The sequence below is a fragment of the Anser cygnoides genome, chromosome 25, assembly GCF_040182565.1.
Source record: "Anser cygnoides isolate HZ-2024a breed goose chromosome 25, Taihu_goose_T2T_genome, whole genome shotgun sequence".
NCBI classification, from domain to species: domain Eukaryota; kingdom Metazoa; phylum Chordata; class Aves; order Anseriformes; family Anatidae; genus Anser; species Anser cygnoides.
The window spans coordinates 1166751-1184754 of record NC_089897.1 but is presented as its reverse complement, the minus strand read 5'-3'; the positions used below and the strand labels follow the sequence as shown (position 1 = coordinate 1184754).

The following is an 18004-nucleotide window of genomic DNA, read 5'->3' as shown; positions in this document are numbered from 1 at the left end:
CTGATCCATCTGCACAGGTCTGAAAGGAGCAGAAGTAGGACATGGCAAGAGTTAAGTGGGTCACAGCAGCCTCGGGTGCCCTGGGATAAGCAGTCCCCATGGGACGTCCGTGCCTCTCGGAGCGATCTCCCTGCATGTCCTGTGGAACCACCAAGCGTGGAGTTCCCCCAGCCCAGAGCTTTTCAACGCTTTCCACAAGGTTTTCCTTGAGGAGAAGATTTTTGTGGGGGGAACTCCCTTGGGCCTACATCTCAAAGCTTTCCCCAGAGCTGTTTCATGCCTTTCCCGTCCATAGTCAGGCTTCTGGACGTGCAAAAGCTAAGCATGTTTTTGCAGAATTAGTTGAATACTAAAAGAGAAAGTTAATACACATAAAGAGGCTTGTGCAGATGTGCATCTCGATTCCTTTGTGGCATCTTTCATGGTGGAAGACAACTCCTTTCACCTAAAAGATATCACTATGCCTGTCCACCTTCATAACACTTGGACCTTGCTGCCAGTGCCAGCAGCATCTGAAAGCTCTGGCGTTTCTCCACGGCTTTGCACAGAAACATGGTTATCTCCATGGACATCGACTTTTCACTTCCTGATATTTCTTTCCATGGGACTTTGTCACATCTTTGTGGTGTCTCATCTTCTCCTAAAGAGTAAAAGAATTTGTACGAATGAAGCATATTTGAGGGGGGAGGAGGCAAAATGAAAGTCTGTTTTGGATGGTGCACCAGGCTGGGGGAAAAGGACCAGAGGTTTATTTTATATTTTTTTTTGGACCAGTGCAAACCCTCTCCTCTCCCTGTTCCAGCTAACACATGGCACAACTTGGGCTTCATGCTTGGCACCCAGCAGCCTTTCATACACAGGATTACCAACACCTGGGCCAAGAGGACTTTCACTTCATCTTGGACTAGGTGTGGACCTGCCCGTTTCCCATTTTGGGGACCTGAACATGGAGCAGGTAAGCCTGAGTCCCCTGTGTTACACTAACGGGGCTGAACACGGGGCTGTCCCTTCCCAGCCGTCCTCGTGGACTCAGCTTCTCCCCCTGGCAGGCTGAGGGCAGCGTTTTGGTCGACAACCCAAGGCTGCTGTTGACATGGATTTAGAGCTCTCTGCAGGTCAGCGGCAGCCGGAGCAATGCCGAAGGCCTCGAATCAACTCTGCAGAAGAAAATGACACCAGGGAGGTTAGCTGGTTCCTCCAGGACGTGCCCTGAATGCAACCTCGCTTCCCTCTGTGTCCCTGTCACAGAAATGGAAAGTGATGGCTTTAATTTGGCGTCTCTTAGCAGGGAAACTTTACGGACTGTCTCCCAGAGAGCTCTCAATTGCTTTCTATGCTGACTCCATGGCAAAGAAAGCAATAGCAAAATTCAGGCCCTGTTTAATGCAAGAAGAGAAGCTTGCTTCCTTTGTGCTTGTCCTTAGGAGAAGGAAGGTTTTTCTTCCCTCATACAGACTTTTCTGCTTTGCTAAGCTCTTTGAGATGAGATTGTCTCTTATTCATTGTTTGTCAGCACACTGTGTGAAGGAGCCCTGAGCTTCTCCAGGCTTTCATGTCCTGTGTAAAGCAAGAAACGATAATTATAATCAAATAACCGAGCTGATACGGTTGGTTCCTGGGATTTGAGTGGCAAGCAGAGCGAGCCACGCAGCCGTGTTGGGGGTGGCTTTCCCGTGGGGGTGGCAGCCGGGAGCCCTTTGCTGTCCCCGTCCCTGCCCCTGTGCAAGGAGCACGGCCGCTTGGACAAATGCGAAGGGGCGACTTGTCCAAGGGCACACAGGAAATAAGGTGCAGAGAAATGCAAAAGTAATGGAAATCACTCCTGAGGCAAATGGCTGAGCTTAAATTCTGGTGATGGACTCATGTACAGGACCTTAAACCTCGGCCACGAGCACCGGGCACCAACACTGAATGCAAAGTGATGCTGAGCTTGCTTTTGTGCTTTTGGCAGGTTCTGCAACATGCTGCTTTGAATGTACCTGCTGGAAGGGCTCGTTCCTCCCTCCTGGGCAGGAGGAGAGGGAGGCACAAATATCACGGTGCCTCCCTGTCCCCCAGCTGCCCTGGGAAGACCTCGCCTCCCCGTATCAGATAGCAGCCACGCGCGGCCGCTGCGCTGAGCCGCTTACGCCGGGCTTGTGAGCTCCCTCGCCAGGAAAGGGGTTAAAGCAAGATAAAGCTGGAGCGTTATGGAGACCATATGGAGGGGAAGAAAACCCTTTATCCTGTAATTGGATTCGTTCCCAGCGGCTCCCGGCGGAGGTGAGGCTGAGTGGAGCTGACAGGACGTGATGGGTGAGGCGCTGCCAGCCGCCCCGTCCAAAGCAGGATGTGTGTGCACAAACTTGTAGATCAATCCGTTAGAGTGGATCAAATAGATTTAAATGCGTGGCAGGGAGAAGGAGGGCACAGATGTATTTGCAGTTTGGTTTGGTTGGCTGCTCCTTGCTCAGTGTGGATTAACTTGGCCATGGCTGGTGGGGCTGGCTGCTCGCTGCTCTGCCGGACTCGCACGGCTGCATCCATCCAGGACAAGGAGCTGGTGGTGCAGAGAGGTTCTTTATGCCATGCCCTTGCTGCTTTCCCCCAAAATTACAGAGCACAGAAGTCTATCTCCTGCTTTGCTTGCTGAATGCATGAGCTTTGGGCAGGAGGACCCCCACGTCCTGCTTTCCCTGCAGGTTCCCCTTCGCTCCCTCTTGGGTCTCTCCCCACCAGCGCAGCCTGGCAGGGGGAGGATGCACCAGAGCCAGAAGGCAGCTGGGAAGCAGGGAGAGCTTCGCCGCTGCCAACCACGTCTCACCTGCAAGCGAGCAGGCCCCTGCCACCTCCCCGGCTTTTCCTCCTGCCGCTGATCTAGGTAACATCCCTGCAAGCACCGTAGGATTTCCTTGGAGAGACGGAAAGTCCCTGGGACCTGTCATTTTCTTGCCAGCCAACTGAGCAATCCCGGTTCAGCTGCAGACCTGCACCACTCAGCGTGGTGCTGTCAGCACCTTTAACTAAGCGATAAACCAGAGGTTTGCAAGAGAGTCTCACCAGCCATGTGGCACCAGGACCAGCAGGCAGCACAGCCCAGCAAACCAAAGCATCACGGCCACTTCTCTCTGTACGTTAGCAGCTGCGTAATGGAGCAAACCAACCTCTGATGAGGGCAATGGCCAGCGCGAGCGGGAAGATGCTGCCTGCTCCTGGGAGGTCTTTGTCTTGCAAACTGGAAAAAAAAATATAAAAATAAACCCTGGTTGGATTTTGTTCTGTTTTAGGGGCTCTTTGAGGCAGGTGGGAGATAAGGGGTGGTTACAGGGAGAGCCGGGAGCTCGGGGTCTCTGTCCAGCTCTTCTCTCCAAGCTCTGCTTTGCCCATCAGGGGGCAGACACCCAGTAAGTGCGATGCCTGAGGGGCAAAAGGAAAGATTTTTCATTGAATGCTGAAGGGATGCAAAAGAGCAGCCTTTGTTCTGCAGTGCTCAGTATCACTTGCCGTGGCCTGGCTTTGAGAATGGCTGAGCAGTCAGATAACGGGGTTTAGGCAAACAGAAATAATCTTTTATTTTTAATTTGTAAATCTCATTTGAAGTTGAACTGTTATTCCTCGGGGCCTTATTGTGGATGTTTGTAGCCCTCTGTAGTGATGCTTCATACACGCTGTTTCATTTTGTCATAACTGGGTCAATTTTTTTTTCATTTCCAGTGCATAGCCCTTGGTTTTCTCTGTGGAGACCTCTGCGAGTTGGCCAGCTGAGACGTAATCTTTTGGGAAAATGATGGAGGAAATCTGGAGGTGGGTTGCTTGTTTTCTGCTTTCAGAGGAGCTGTTTCTGGTACCTGGAGGGAACGTCTCTGTGCTCCAACGTCCCTATGGGACCATGGACAGCCAAAACTGGTGCATCAGCTCCCAGCAAAGACACTTTGGGTCTCCCACCAGAAGAACCGTATTCTGTACCTTATTGCCCCACTTTGAGGCTGCTGTTCCTCTACTGGGGTCGAGGCTGCGCATGCTGCACAGGAATTCATTTTGTCTTTTTCTTGTTCCTTCTTTAAAGCCTTGTAGGGATTTGCTCCAGACCAAATGTGTCCCTTCTCTCCCTTTGCCCTTCATCCCATAATTGGATTCATTTCTTCCGTCCAGCCCACCCTGGCGTTCCCCATCCCTTTACGTAACGGCACCTCTCTGGGCTGTGCCTGGCCGAGCTAAGCCTGGCGCTTTGCTTGACCTCCAGCCACTGAAACCAGCAGAGGGTTTGCACCAATTCCTGTCGCAGGCTGAATCCTGTGTTGGTACAGCGACCCTTTTCTTTTGCACTTCCTATTCCCTTCCCATTTACTGCCTCTTTTTCCTTTCCACTTGCATTTTGTGGTTTTGTGCCGCTGTTGCATCTCCGTTCTCTCGCCAGGGCTGGGCTCTGCTCTCCTGCCCCACACGGCGTGAGCAAAGAGGGAAATGCAGCAGCCCAAGTAATGGCAGGATCACCTGGAAAAAAAAAAATAATTTCTCATTCCTTACATTAATATTTATTCTCCTTAATTCTCGGTCTTTACTGCTTTAGCTCTCTAAAGCTTTTGTGGTTGAGAGGTTTTCACTGAGATTGCTATTCATCACCTAAGCAAAACATCCCTGGATTAAGCAGGCATTTTATCAAATTTGTGTCCTGTGCTGGAATCAGATTTGCCTGGACGGACGCGCCTGTCTCTGCAGATCTTTCTGCTGTTGTCTGACTTCTGCAGTTGGTGTTCCCACGTCCCAGCTGGGACGTTTCCCTGATCACCCATGCGGGTGTTGGAGCCTCACTGTCCATGCTCAGCGTGCTCATTAACTTGCCACGTGCACGGTCTCTTTTTCACCCTGAAGACATCTGACCCCATTTCCTTGCTGCCTCGCGGACTGAATTGGCGCCTTGAAAGTCTGAAAGGAGATAACGCAGCAGCAAACTCTTCTCCCCTGCTGCAGATAAACTACTATTAAATGCCGAGGGTTTCTGGAATGAAAAGGGTGGCTTTCCATTGAGAGCGCTGATAAATCCTGAGCATCCAGCGTAATCCGGCCCGCTGTATCAGGAGATCTCGTGGGAGCTGGCAGCATTGAGAACAGCACTGCCTTTTTGTGCTGCAGTTCTCCCATGGACAGATAATCTCCATGGCCAACAGCAGCAAAGGCTGGGGGTTGGATCCCGAATGCTCTTACTTCAGTTTCTGTTCCCCTTCCCTTCTCAGGAAAACCACTGCTGCCTTCTGCAGGAAGGCAGGCTGTACCTGCAAACCTCGCCTGCAAAGGCGACCGTGGGGCTGCATTTCGCATCCCGCCTGCGAGCAAGAATATCGTACATCACCTTCCTGCTGATTTGGCAGCGCAAGCAGCCCTGCAAAGCAGCGATTTAATGCACTTCTTGGTGCCTTAGTGTTTCGTCTTGCTATGCTTAACCTGATATATTGTTGTTTGATGCAGGAACAGTAGGGGGTGTAAAGAGAGGTAATACGAAAATAAAAGGTCAATGGGTGCCTGGTGTGTGTAAAGGCTAAATTGTTCTTTCATCAAATCTAATAAATATTCCCTGCGAGGGGGGTAAGGAGCTCCTTTGCTGATGGATTCCTAAGTGGTTGCCCTGCCTCCAGAGCCTCAGCCCAGGGCTGGGGGTGCTGGAGGCACACAGGGGCTCCCAGCTCCAGCTGAGCCCTGGGGCAAAGGGACAGCAGCGACGGATGAGGGACAAGGCAGCCTCAGCCCCTCACGGTGCGTGAGACTGCATTTTCCACTGTTCCTAAAAATATTCCTGAGCCTTCTAGTACAAAACTGGTGGTTTGGATTTGAACACCAAAATGGAAACAGATGAGCTGTATCCCATCTTGTTTTCTCACCTCCTCTCCTTTCTCTCTTCGCTTGTTCCAGACTGGGTAGAGAATGGCAAAGGAGTGACCAAAAATGAAGAAAAACAAAGCAAGGGATCAATTATCCTTTTTTTTTTTTCTTCAGTTGGGAGACTATAACATTTTTATAAGCATGGAAACCTGTTTTAATTTTTTTAGATGAAATATAATGATTAGGAAACGCGGTACTTTGGCTGGTTACTGTCTCTTCTACCTGTGGTGCAGAAGCAAAATCTTTCCAGACTGTAGCCAGATGGATGTGCTCTCCTCTTTCTTTCATTTATATGTCCTTTGCAGACCTGAAGAAAGTGAGGGAGCAGGCAGAATTTCCAGGTGTCCTCGCTTTCTGGGGTATCTGCTCCAGGTGACCTTAAGCTTGGTTTCCAGAAAGACTTTGGAGTTACAAGGTGTAGCACTGACGCATCAGGTCTTAACGTCAGCACGCTCAGCTCTCGAAGGCGTGCTGAGTGCCCAGAGGAGCTCAGTGAGGAGCTGGGATGTAAATCGGGGCTGTCCCGATGGAGGTGGCTCTGCTGCGAAGGCACTGCTCCGTCTGGAGGTGTTGGTGCTGAGGAGCTACAGAGCTGTGTGCTTGCAGGTAAGAATGAGTTTGTTACCTACGGAAGGTGGTGGCGGGATGTTCCTTGTGCTCTGCTGCACATCCAGAGCCTCCACCTCCTCCACGTCCCCCACCTCTTCCACAGCTCCCAGCCCTCAGCACCAGGAGCCTCTGGGCTCGGGCTTGGCCGTAGGAACCAGGCAGTGGAGTGGGAGGAGAGAGGAACAACACGAGGCAAATTCCCCATTAATCCAAAAGATCATTATTAGCTGCCAGAACCAGGAGGGTGAACTGTTTTGGGGAGTCAGCAGGAGTTAAATCCTTGCTATCGATTCTTTCCCGGCCCGGCTGCATGGCTGAGCATTACCATGAATTACACTGCCGAGCAGCGGGGAGAAATGGAAGTGGGTGCAAAGCAAGCGCAGGGACAGGAGGGGGACGCCTGCGTGCTTAAAATATTTATGATGCAAATTAACATGTGTTTTAAGCCTGTGATTCTTCAAATATTTATCTAGCGTTAATATTTTGAAAACTGCATTAAAATTTGCCACCGGTGCTTTATTCATTAGGAGAGTTCAGCAGCCACAGACAGCAGCGCCTGCTAAATCTGTAACGCGTCCATGCAGAGACAGCAGCTGGAGGATGGTGCCTGGGCTGTGAGAAAGAGCTTTCTGCTCCCACTTCCAGAGCAGGAGCCTAAAATGAATTCCTTACCCACGCTGACTTCAGCTGTGACTGCAGACATTAAACTCAGCGGTTCACGCGCCAGGCTTTTTGACCCCATCTGACTCCAAGTAAAAACACTGTAATGGGAGGGAGGTGAGATTGGTACTCCTGTAGGAATCAGGAAGGGGAATTAGGGGCTGGGGGTTGTGAACTTGCCTAAACCTGATGGCTGGTGTGGGTCTGATGGAGCTGTGAGAGCAAACTGAACTCCTCCAAGCACAAAGGCAAGGCTTCCCTTCTTGTACGTGCCGGCCCCACTCAAGGAGGTTTTTGGACAAGGGGGAAAAAGAGGGTGACCTGCTATGCTATGGCTCTGACACCCCCAAATCACAGCCTTTGGGGCACCCAAATTCCTGACCGCGCACCAGGCAGAGCAGCAGCGGGGCTCCAGCCGTTCGCTCTTCCCCCCTTGCTCTCCGTGCGCTGCCTTAGCCTGGGGCCGAAGCTCAGCTTCAGACCAGCGCTGGCTTCTAGCTCCTGTTTTTGATGCCAGCCACTTGCCAAAACACCCCAGGCACGGAGTGACTTGGAGGGAAAAGTACAGGGCATGGAGACAAATGCTTGGTGGCGCTGGCACGAGGAACTCATTTTTTTCCCTTGATTCTTTGACATCGCAACTGGTGCATGGCTTAACGGACTTCACTACCGCTGCCAGTTGCCTGTTAAAATTACTCCCAGTTATGGCAAACGTTTAACTTTAGGTACGAGCAGGACTGCGAGCGGCTTCATTTTGCACATCATTTTTTTTGGTTAAGCCTCTAACCGCTGCTGTAATTTTGCTTCATAAAACCTGGAGGGTTCAAGGGAGCCTGCAGACTGCGAGTTGTTACAGGGACTGCAGCAGGGCAGAGTTTTTGCCTGGTGATGCTAGGGGTCAGACTTCCAGCTGTGACTTTTATTTTCCCATATCCTCATTCCGCACTGGTGTTAGGGCATGCCAAGCCTGCCTTTAGGGACCGGGCAAAGTAGAGCAAAAAGGTGCCCATTTCTCCCACCCGCTCTGGCGCTTCCACTGAAGAGGTCCTGGAGTCAGGTCCCTTATTTCCAGATTTGTTTCCTTTCCCTTTTGAGTACCTTTGCATAATTATGAGGTGAAGCTGGCCGACAGCATCCAGCTAATACAGATATGATTAATTGTCATCTTTCCTTTTTATTTTAAAGGTTGTGCTCTCCAATGCAGAAAGCTTCACCACAGATGGATGGGAAAGCTGCCAGCCAGCCACATTTTTTGAGGTAAAAGGGGACAAGACACGGGAAAGTTTAGTGCTTTGCAAAAGTGACCTTTCTTGGTAATTAATTTGTCACTTCCCAACACCATCTGCTGACTCGTCAGCTGCATCCATCATAACCATAAAAAAAAAAGATACTGAAAAAGTCAATTAAAACAAGGAGCAGTGTCAAATGGGCTTTGCACAAATTCTTTCGCAAAGGTGGGAGAGGGAAGAAAAAAAAAAAGCTAGCCCAACAACCTATTCTGTAATATCCTTTTCATCAACACACATACCCATGGTCCCAGGGAGAAAAGCTATGTTGAGCTCCCTAGAAGTTTTATAGCCAGGACCACTTCACTGCCCAGCGATAAACACTAATAAATACACAGGGATCTGGGAAGCATCTCGGCGACTGCCACAACTTTAAGGCAGGATTTGGCCCAAATTGAGCAGTATTGACTGCGGTGGCAGCAGCAATCGCCTGGCAAGCAGCGCCGTGCAGTACGGTGTGTACACACCGCATCGATCAGCTGCGTTGCGGATAGGCGAGAAAAGTCATTTTAGGGGTTTGGGCTGTAGCATTTTTCCTCTTGTCTCCAGCAAATAGCGCCAGTGCTTAGCGCTCAACCAGCCGGGCAGGAACCCCGCTCTAACACCCCATGAAGCCATTTGATGCAGGAGGCTTTCACCGCTTTCTCCACCTCATTTTTTTCCTCCTGCGTCTCACCCGCTTGCGGCTGCTTGCTCTCGGGGTTCCTCGTGTGTAGCCGCCGGTCTGTGAGCAGCACCGGGACGTTTCTGGCCTGATCCCAAACCCTCCAGCCTCAGCGCCTGTCTGATGGCTTCCAGAGACAACCCTGGGAGATCTCAGGCAAATCGCTTGCTCCCTCTGCACCTCATTTATCTGGAGAGAGATGTTAGTGCACGGTTTGGTCCCTGAGGGGTGGTGCTGTGCCCGGGGTTGCGAGATGCGTGGTTATTACGGTAACAGGGGCCACACAGGTCTCAAAACGGGCAGATAAATAGCCCGGGCTGCCTTGGCATCTCCCCACTCATCTGCTCAGTTTATAAAGCTTTTGGTGATAAGTTTAGCATATATAGTTTTATTTATTATACTAATATTTAGCTCTAGATCCTGCCGGGGGATTTGTTGCCTTGAATGGATGCTTCCATAATGCCAGTGGGTCAAACTTCATTCTGCTGGTTTTGGCACCATTTGGTATAGTTATTGTTGTTAGTGTGATTTGTTAACACGACAGCAGAAATACAATCGATGCATGCGTCATTTGACTGCTGATACACTTGCATCATAAAGACAATTTCCTGGGGGCTCACAAGCTATGTAGACAAGCTGAGAGAGAGGAATTTATCCGCCTTATAGATGGGGAAACTGAGGCAGGCAGCGATCTGCTTTAGGGGCCCTATCCAGTTGTGGGATGCGCAGAGAACAGCTGCCAGCCTCTGGATGGCAGCCCGGGGATGGAGGGGAGGGGATCATCCTGGAAACGAGAAACTCTTAAAAATCCGATGCAGATAACGGTGCTGCCCATCTGGCATGCTCGTTTCCGTGCGTGCCAGGTAGCTGCTCCCCGGCACTGCTGGGAGTGGGGGCACCTGTGCAGGGGAGTAAGCGAGCACCGGTGTGTGCAGAGCTGTGTGCGTGGGTATATAAAGGGTGGGGAGCACAGCAGGAGCATCCAGGTGTGAGAGGGAACGAGAAGAGGTCTGACCTCCAGCACCCGGGCTGTGCTCACCAGGTAGGTGTGTGGTTTGTGCTCCCGTTCCCCAGCTCAGGGGGGTGATCTGTGGGTGCTCGGGTGGGTGCTGGTGTTACCAGGACTCATTGGCTTCAGCAGCAATTGCTAAACGTGAGAGAGCTCTGACAAAGGAGGAGGAAACAAAATCAATGCTTAAACAAGGGGAAAGGTGCTTTCTGCTCTTAACACACGGTTGAAGCATCGATTCCATCAACTTCTGCCTTCTTGCTTGCCGTGAGCGCCCAGCAGACACTGGAGAGTGCTGCAGAGGTGTGGCAAGCCCTGGGTGCCCTCTGCACTTGGGAAACTGCTTTAAACAGATCAAGAAAAAAAGTACATTTGCACAGCTCCTATTGATGGTAACAACTTGATTTATTTTTCTTTTTTGGAAGACAGAGCCTGGCTGATAAACCTACTGTCTTGTCACACCAGTACCTGGTGGATGTTCACCCCTCCTGCCCTCAAATTGGCACTTCACTCCCATTTTACACAGGCATGAGCCAAGCTGGGCAATGCTGCTCCCAGCCTCGTGCGACCTCGGTGCTTTGTTGTGCTGATGCTGAACTTGGGATCCTCCTGCTTTGTGCTTTCTCTTTGTAGCTGGGAAGCAAATTCACAAACAACAAGGTACATATCTGCCTGGAGAGGCATTGAGCCGGAGATCTCCGGTCTGACAGACATGTCCTGCCTACAAAATAAGGAATAGACATTCAGAAAAGATATTTTTTGACTGGAGTAACGTGTGGGGGTGTTTCTCTGGAGGAAGAGGGAGAGAATCAATTCACAAAGGGCTAGTCAATACGAGACGAAGGAGGTGACTGAGTTTATTCCTTTGCATGTGGCAGTATTTCATTGCAGCGTTAGAATAAATGAAACTGCACAAAAGATTGATGCTACGGAGATAACACCGCATTATCAGCACACATGCATATCGACGTGCTGTATTACAAGGGGAGAGCCTGAGAAATTCCCCTTCTGAGCACTCCAGCAACAGCTCCATTTCGCGAGGTCTCCCAGGGTGATCTCCGAGTGTGCCTGACGGTTTTCTGCCCCGTTGTGGGTGGTGAGGGAGGAGATGCCCTCTCCTGGGTGCAGGGCGGTGCCGAGGGAGAGGAGCGGGGCTGCAGCCACCTTCACTTGCCATCGGAGCTCCCCTGGCCTGGCACGCGGCTGGGGGATGTGACCAGCAAGTGCTGCAGGAAGGGAATATTTATTAACTTCCACTGGCCTCCAGCTCAATACTAGCTGATATTTATGGGAAATCTAATTTAGGGGTCAAATTTGACCTAACAATGTCTCTTTAATAATGTCCAAACCGAGAGGTTTCTGAAACTAATTAAGGATCAGGCTCCAGCCAGGTAGAGTAGTTAAGCCGTGAGAGCAGACTTCATTAAACACGTCCAGAGAGAATATTTTAATATTTAAAGAGAGCATTTAATGTTTATATAAGTTCTCTTCCAATGCAAAGTCACTGTTAAATCACTTCAGAAGGTAGTTTTTAAAGCCCTTTATACCAGACTTTAATGCAGCAGGGCTGGCAAACGCCCTTCCCAGCTCTCTTGAACCCAGCGAGGCTTATTAAAGGATTCAGTCTATCGGTGCAGATTTTCAAGGGTGAGGGATATAAAAACAAAATTTAACAAAACAGCTGTAGTAAGTTCTTTCTCTCCCGCAGCATCACCGTCTCCCTTGCTGTCAGCGGGATTGACGGGCGCGTTTTGCTCTGGATGTGCGCAGGTCTTAAACCACCCCAGCTGGAGGGCTAAAGCTTGCAGAACAGAGGGAGTCTTTAACAGTACTGAAGGGCTGGGCTTCCAGTCTCAGGAGATATTGCTCGAGAACAAATCTGTTTACAAGAAATAGTTTGAGAGGAGAACTGTCAGCCAAGGCACTTCTATTCTCAGCTTAGGAGCAACTGGATGAGTAAATATACCTTTAGTTAGCTGGTGGCTAAATTAGATTGCAGCTGCCGAAAAGCCGAAGGGATTTCTTGTCAAACGGCCCTCTCTGTTATCACCCCGGCATCCTCCTTCCTGTGTTGTTCAGGCTTTCACGATGGTTTCGAAGAAGGCGGTGGCCAGTTTGGTGCTGGTGTACGTGGTGTCTATGCTGGCTGAACAGACCGAAGGCTTCGTGCCGTTTTTCACCCAGAGCGACTTCCGAAAGATGCAGGTAACTCACGAGACATCCTGCGGTGGCAGGAGCCTTGAAAAACGTAGGGAAGGCTTCTTCCTCCCTCTGCTCCCAAGCCCTGCGTGCACCATGCCACCGCTGATCCCATCGTCTGCCCCCTCTGTTAGGACAGAACATCTAAGAGTGGCAGTCCCTCCTCATCCCAGAGTGGTAGGAGATGGCAGAGAACACTTTCAAGATGTGAGACTAAAGAAGAAGAGCCCGGGCTCCTTCACATAAAAACTAAAAAAACCTGTGCGGGACATCATCTGCTGCTAGCAGCTCTCGTTTTTCTTTCCTCCATGCTAGTGGCTGCAATTTCTACAGAGAAGCTGCAGCCTCCCATCATCATACTGATGGGTCTTTTTGTTGTAACAAATAATTAACCATCCTCCAGATGGTTGTCACCTCTGGGATGTGCAGAGAGAATGTTTTTTCTTTTGATGTGAAACTAATACTGTTGAAAGGTGTCAGGCAGGCAGCCTCAGAGACTGCATCTTCTCCTTAAACACAGCCGAAGGGAGCTTCCCCCGCACGACACAATCCATTGATACCGGGGAGGAATCTTTTTTTTTTTTTTTCCCAACACCTACTTGTTCACTGGATAGTGATTTCTTCTTATGGGGAGCACAGACATCCTTCAGCCTCCTTGAAGGAGAAGATGGGGACCCACGCACAGTCCCCAGACGGTTCATACGTCGTTACCCTTTTAGTTATGTGTCTGCTGGTGATTGAGGGGCTTCTGGAGGTACGTGGGTGAAATCAGTCTTAGCTTTCTTCTAGAGGCTGCCTCTTCTCCTCCGAGCACGTGTTCAAACCAAAGCGAGCGCACAGCAATCAGTCAGCGTGGCGCTGAGCACAGCCTTCGCTGCATCTTTCATCCTGTTGTGCCGGTCATATTCCGAAAAAACTTCAGCTTTTCTGTTTGGGGTAGGAAGAAAGGAAGGGTCCTGTAGCCAAGATTAGCCCTCTACGTGGGAAAGAACTGACATTACAGACTTCCAGGAAAGTCTGGCAATGTGTGTGGTCTGCACAGAGCTCTCCATTTGCAATGAGCTTGTGCAGGCTTTTGTTTGACTTCAGTGTCCCTGAGACAGAAAAGAACCAGGACTGGGCCTCTGGAATGGCCGTGTGAGGCCGGTGTGCTCGGCTGCCGCAGCTGATGGGTCTGTTCCCCGTGAGCTGTGGGCCTGGGGAAGGATGCTGCGGACAGCTCTTAGACCTCCAGCCCCTCTGGTTTTCTGCCCTGCTCCTTGGCTGTCGATGTGATGCAGAGCAGGTTTGGTACCTGTGCGGAGCTGCCTTACAGCATCACTGCCCTCTTTGCTCTCTGCTGTGGGGTTGCAGGAAAAGGAGAGGAACAGAGAGCAGAAGAAATCCCTGACCCCTCTGCAGCAGCCGGGTGAGGAAGGCCTCTCTGAGCAGGCTGGCGCAGATGTCAAGACGATCCAGGTACGTTGAACCCTGCGACTCTAAGAGCTCGCAGGGACACGTGGGGGAGAACCGACAGCCCAAGGGCTGTCCCATGGGGTCTGGTGACCGCTGGGTGCTTGGGGGTGCCACATGAGAAGCCAGAGGGCATTACTGGGGAGCTCACAGCCCGTGTAAAGCAATACCGCCCATTTCCTACCAGCTCTGCCAGGCAACCAGGCAAGGTTGCATCAGAGAAAGGTTTTTACCTCTAAGCCATAAATTATTGCAGAGGTTTAGCAGCCTGGTCACCCCCTCAGACCTGCCTGGCCCCTCCCTTAGCATGGGAAGGTGGAAACAACATGAGGGCTGTCTCCGCCGTTCAGTGAATGCCAGCCAACTGCAAGGCAGTAATTTGCAGCTCTGCTTCAGGTCTGGTTTTAACTTGTCACTCTTTCAGGCAGCTCCGGATCAGCTGTCTGGTGTCACTCACCTCCCATCTCAGTCCTCTGCACCGCCAGGATCTTATTTATAAAGTTGGGCCTGTACAGCTGCACCCCCCCCCAGCCTGTATACAGAGCAGAAAATTGGCAATTTTAGGGATTTAAGTGCCAGTCTAAGCCCTCAAAGGCATGCTTACTTGGTTAGCTAAGTCCGAAAATTGCACTTTTCCACTTGAATACGGGGAGCCCTTTGCCCGGTCAATGCAGCCACTCCTGTGCTCAGCGCGGCTGCCTTCTGCCAGCCAAAGGAGCTTTCAGGTCTAGCCCAGGCGGCAGGACTGGCAGCGGGGCCAGCCTGGAGTTTGGCCAAGACGCAGGTCGATGTGCAACTGCTCTCATAAATGCGGTACACCGATGATCAATAACCGGATTTAAACTGCAAGGATTTGCAGTTCAAAGCATTGAACAGCTGGCACATCCCATGTCCGACGCTCCCCAGACGCTGCAGCCACAAGCCCTCCCGTGCCTCCAGCCGGGAGTGGAGCAGCTCTGTTTGCCTCCAGCACATCCGAGCCACAGCTCAAAGCCAGGCTGGAGGCAGGGCGATGTCTTGTCCTCAGCCCTTTCCAAGGCAGGATGCTTCGCCAGCATCAGTAAAGCTGCTGTCTCGAAGGGTCAAGGTATGAGATAGTGGTGGATTTTAAGGTGCAGAAATGATTTTTCTTTGCAGCCTCTGTTGCCGGTAGGTGCCTTTCTCTGTATTTCTGAGTCAGACCTTAGATGCTCCAAAGCGTGAAAACTTTGGCATTTCCACCGGCACAAGATTGCGCTGCAGTACGTGGGGCTGACTTAACGTTGCTTTTCCCCACGCAAGGATCATCTCACACCAGCCTTAGACCCTTTACTGATTTGAGCAAAGTGGGGTTGAAGCACCCCAACTTGCCTGCCTCTGCTCCCCTCTGCTTCTCCTGATTTTCCTGCTTCCTCCACAGCTAGCTGTTCCTGTTAAAGCCGGGATGTGGCTCATCTCGAGGCAGCTGGAAAAATACCAAGATGTCCTGGAGAAACTGCTCGCGGAGGTGCTACAGGACACCCCAGACGGTACTGTCAGAAGGTTGATTCCTGCCTTGGGAATTCTGCCTTTCCCTCCTCTCAGCAGCTCATCGTCACCGAGATATTTATATTCCTCAGAAGGGCTTTTGTGTCCTGTTTGCTCGCTTCACAGAGTCCTCAGATACCCCACCCACCCGCATGCATGCAGCTCCCTTCTGGGAAGGTGATACGCTCTCTTAGGGTGCTGTCTGGGCCCCAGAGCTGCTGGTGACTGTTAGCAGCATTGCAACACTTCCCAGCAGCTCTCCCCAGCCCTGCTTCCCACCTCCCTAGTCCTGCCTGAAAGCCCTCAGTCTTTAGGGTGCAATTTCCAACACCACTTATAATGCTAACTGCATTATAATGCAAAGTGTGAGGCACTTCGGCACCCACAGCCAGGTGTGAACACCTTGCTCCCTGCACTGGGGCTTAACACTGGGTGAACTGGCTGCAGCTCAAGGTCTTGAGTGCTAACAAATCCAGCCCTGGGATTTTCTTAGTGTGTGGGAATTGAAAAATGCAGGGGCTGGGGGGGATGCAGCTGTTCCAGCCTTCAGGAGTGATGGAATGATTCTCACTAGTGTTATCACTGAACATTTGTCTGATTTGGGATTAAATACCCCAGACAACAGAGTCCCTGTTATCCCTGGGGGAGTTATTTTACTTTGGCCTGTGCTGATTTCAGCCTCTTTGTTTTTCAGGTGAGGAGCTGAGGAGGAGAAAATGATATAGAAAGCCTGGGAAAGATTGAATGATAAATTTACGGACACTTGTTCTTTCCTCTCTTTGCTTTTTAGCTGACTGATATCTGCAGCATCAGAAGAGAAAGCGATGCAGCTTGCTAAAGCTAAAAGACTCCACTTATGCAAACGAAATCTGTAAAAGAGATTAACAACAAAATCTGAGGTGAGATAATAAAATGCGCAGTATAATTAAATGGAGGATTTGTGCCTTTTTTTTTTCCTGCGTGCCTCTCAGCCAGATGGCAAGCAGCAAGTGTGGGAAAGACGAGAGGGAGGGTTTCCAGTTCTGGAGAAATCACGTCCTTCTGAGAAGTACAAAGCATGCTGCAGCACATGAGTAATTAATCTTCGTGGACTAGTAGGTTTTAACCTTCCCTTTTGGCAAAGAGGGAAACTGAGGAACATTTACAGGGACAAACCAGGGACAGAAGCACAGGCTGAGGAGCTTGGGTATGCGTTCCCACCCAGCCCCATGCTCCGGACACGGCAGGGCACTCTCCTACACGGCTGGGAGAATGCCAGAGTCCTGAAGTGCAGTTTCTACCTGCAATCTTAACTCCCTGTTGCTCAGCCAGGCTACACGCATCTAAACAGCATCGCAGGGAACACCTCACCCGTAGCTATGATGTGAACAGACACAGTGTGAAACGACACAGAGCTCTGGCCCGATTTCTGGCTCTCAAACAAACCTCGAGGTGACATCGTAATTCCACTTGAACATATTGCTCTCCATTTACATACCTTTGGCTTATTTTAGAGCTGCTCCTCTCTACTGGCAGCAGGAAATCCAACATATGTAAAGTAAGGGCTGATGAGATGAATGGTACGTATGTGAATATATCCGAATTCAATCCAATTTTATCCTCCCAACCTAACGCAAATTCTGTTCTTACTGAGGCTCATTTAAATAGCTGTGTTTGTGCTAGAATAACACATACATGCTTCTAACTCCTCAGTGCACTGTCTGCTGCAAGCCATCCCTTCGGAGAAATGAAATCTCCCGATGTATAATGCAACATCCAGCACAGAGTGGATTCCAGTTTTAATATTTGATTTGAAGGTATACTCCTATTGAATAGACTGATCAGCTCGGTGTAACTGGAAGTTTGCAGGGATTATTGCTGAGGCAGGTTGAGCTATGGAATCACTATAAAGGAGTCTGAGCAGGAGGAAAATAATACATTCCATTAGGCTGAAAATAAAAGCGACTGCACGTCTTGCTGGGCTCGGAGCTCAGCCAGTGCAAATCAGTCTGCAGCGGAGCGATACCCATGGGAAATCTGTCATGGAAATCACCGGAGGAGCTGCACTGTGTTTACACTAGTGCCCAGCAAGATCAGAGACGAGGCTGTTTGCTTTGAAGGGGCACTCATTACTTCTGAAAGACCTAAATGCTTACCCTAGGCTTAATTTTGCCCTGCCATGGGGGAAAAAAAAGCAACAACCAAGGATAGTTTCCACCTGAAGTGCAAGCTGCTCCTTAAATCCCTACAGAAGCCCTACTGCAGGTTGGAGCTGTCTCTCCAGCATCCCTCTTGCCCTGCTCTTTCACTGAGGGGATTTCCTGGCTCCCCATGCTGTGTAGGAAGGGATGTTGCCCAGTGGCAAACAAAAGTAAATAGTGGCAAAAGTAAATAAGAAAGTGAGCGTGAGCCTCTGGGATTTGCTTCCTGGACCGTTTCCCAGCAGATTGGTGCTGCGGAGACTTCTATAAGGAGATCCACAAATGAGCCTTTACTGGGATGTCTCCCTCTGCATTTTGACCCACACAAGCCATTGCTGGGCTGCAGCAGCAAGCTCTGCTTTCACCCCAGTCCTTGGTTGTGCCCTGTTCCCAGCTGACCGAGGTATAAATGAGCTGTGGGATGCATGGCTGCTTGCGACAATAACCATATGAACCCTCTCTCTTGTTCTGCAGCAGTAACCGTACTGTCCAAACGTGCACCGAAGTGCAAGGGGGCCTTCAGCTTTCGGAATAAAATTCCCTCCAACTTGCAGGCTTGAGTAGTGGGAACAAAGCAGATATT

The 18004-nt window shown here is 50.5% G+C and overlaps 1 protein-coding gene across 4 annotated transcripts; it reads left to right on the top strand.

The window, feature by feature from the left end:
* The first annotated feature begins 1948 nt into the window (after window positions 1-1948).
* MLN (motilin) lies at window positions 1949-16597 on the top strand. Of its 4 annotated transcripts, none has more exons than XM_066983085.1 (8): window positions 1949-2262; window positions 3694-3783; window positions 6162-6462; window positions 8311-8382; window positions 12164-12289; window positions 13637-13741; window positions 15135-15243; window positions 15936-16597. In XM_066983085.1, the coding sequence occupies exons 2-8, from the start codon at window positions 3764-3766 to the stop codon at window positions 15959-15961; spliced, it is 759 nt and encodes a 252-aa protein (XP_066839186.1). In that variant the 5' UTR covers window positions 1949-2262; window positions 3694-3763; the 3' UTR covers window positions 15962-16597. The 4 variants fall into 4 exon arrangements, with proteins under 4 accessions (XP_066839186.1, XP_066839187.1, XP_066839188.1 ...); XM_066983086.1 differs by having other exon boundaries at window positions 1954-2262; window positions 16032-16593; XM_066983087.1 differs by lacking the exons at window positions 1949-2262; window positions 3694-3783; window positions 6162-6462 and adding an exon at window positions 6485-7242.
* The last annotated feature ends 1407 nt before the right edge of the window (window positions 16598-18004 follow it).

Bases quoted from the DNA above. Each gene is read 5' to 3' on its own strand.
- MLN (XM_066983085.1), top strand. From the start codon at position 3,764: ATGATGGAGGAAATCTGGAG. The intron at 6,463-8,310 runs GTAAGAATGAGT...TTTATTTTAAAG, and splicing joins ACAGAGCTGTGTGCTTGCAG to GTTGTGCTCTCCAATGCAGA. The intron at 8,383-12,163 runs GTAAAAGGGGAC...TGTGTTGTTCAG, and splicing joins AGCCAGCCACATTTTTTGAG to GCTTTCACGATGGTTTCGAA.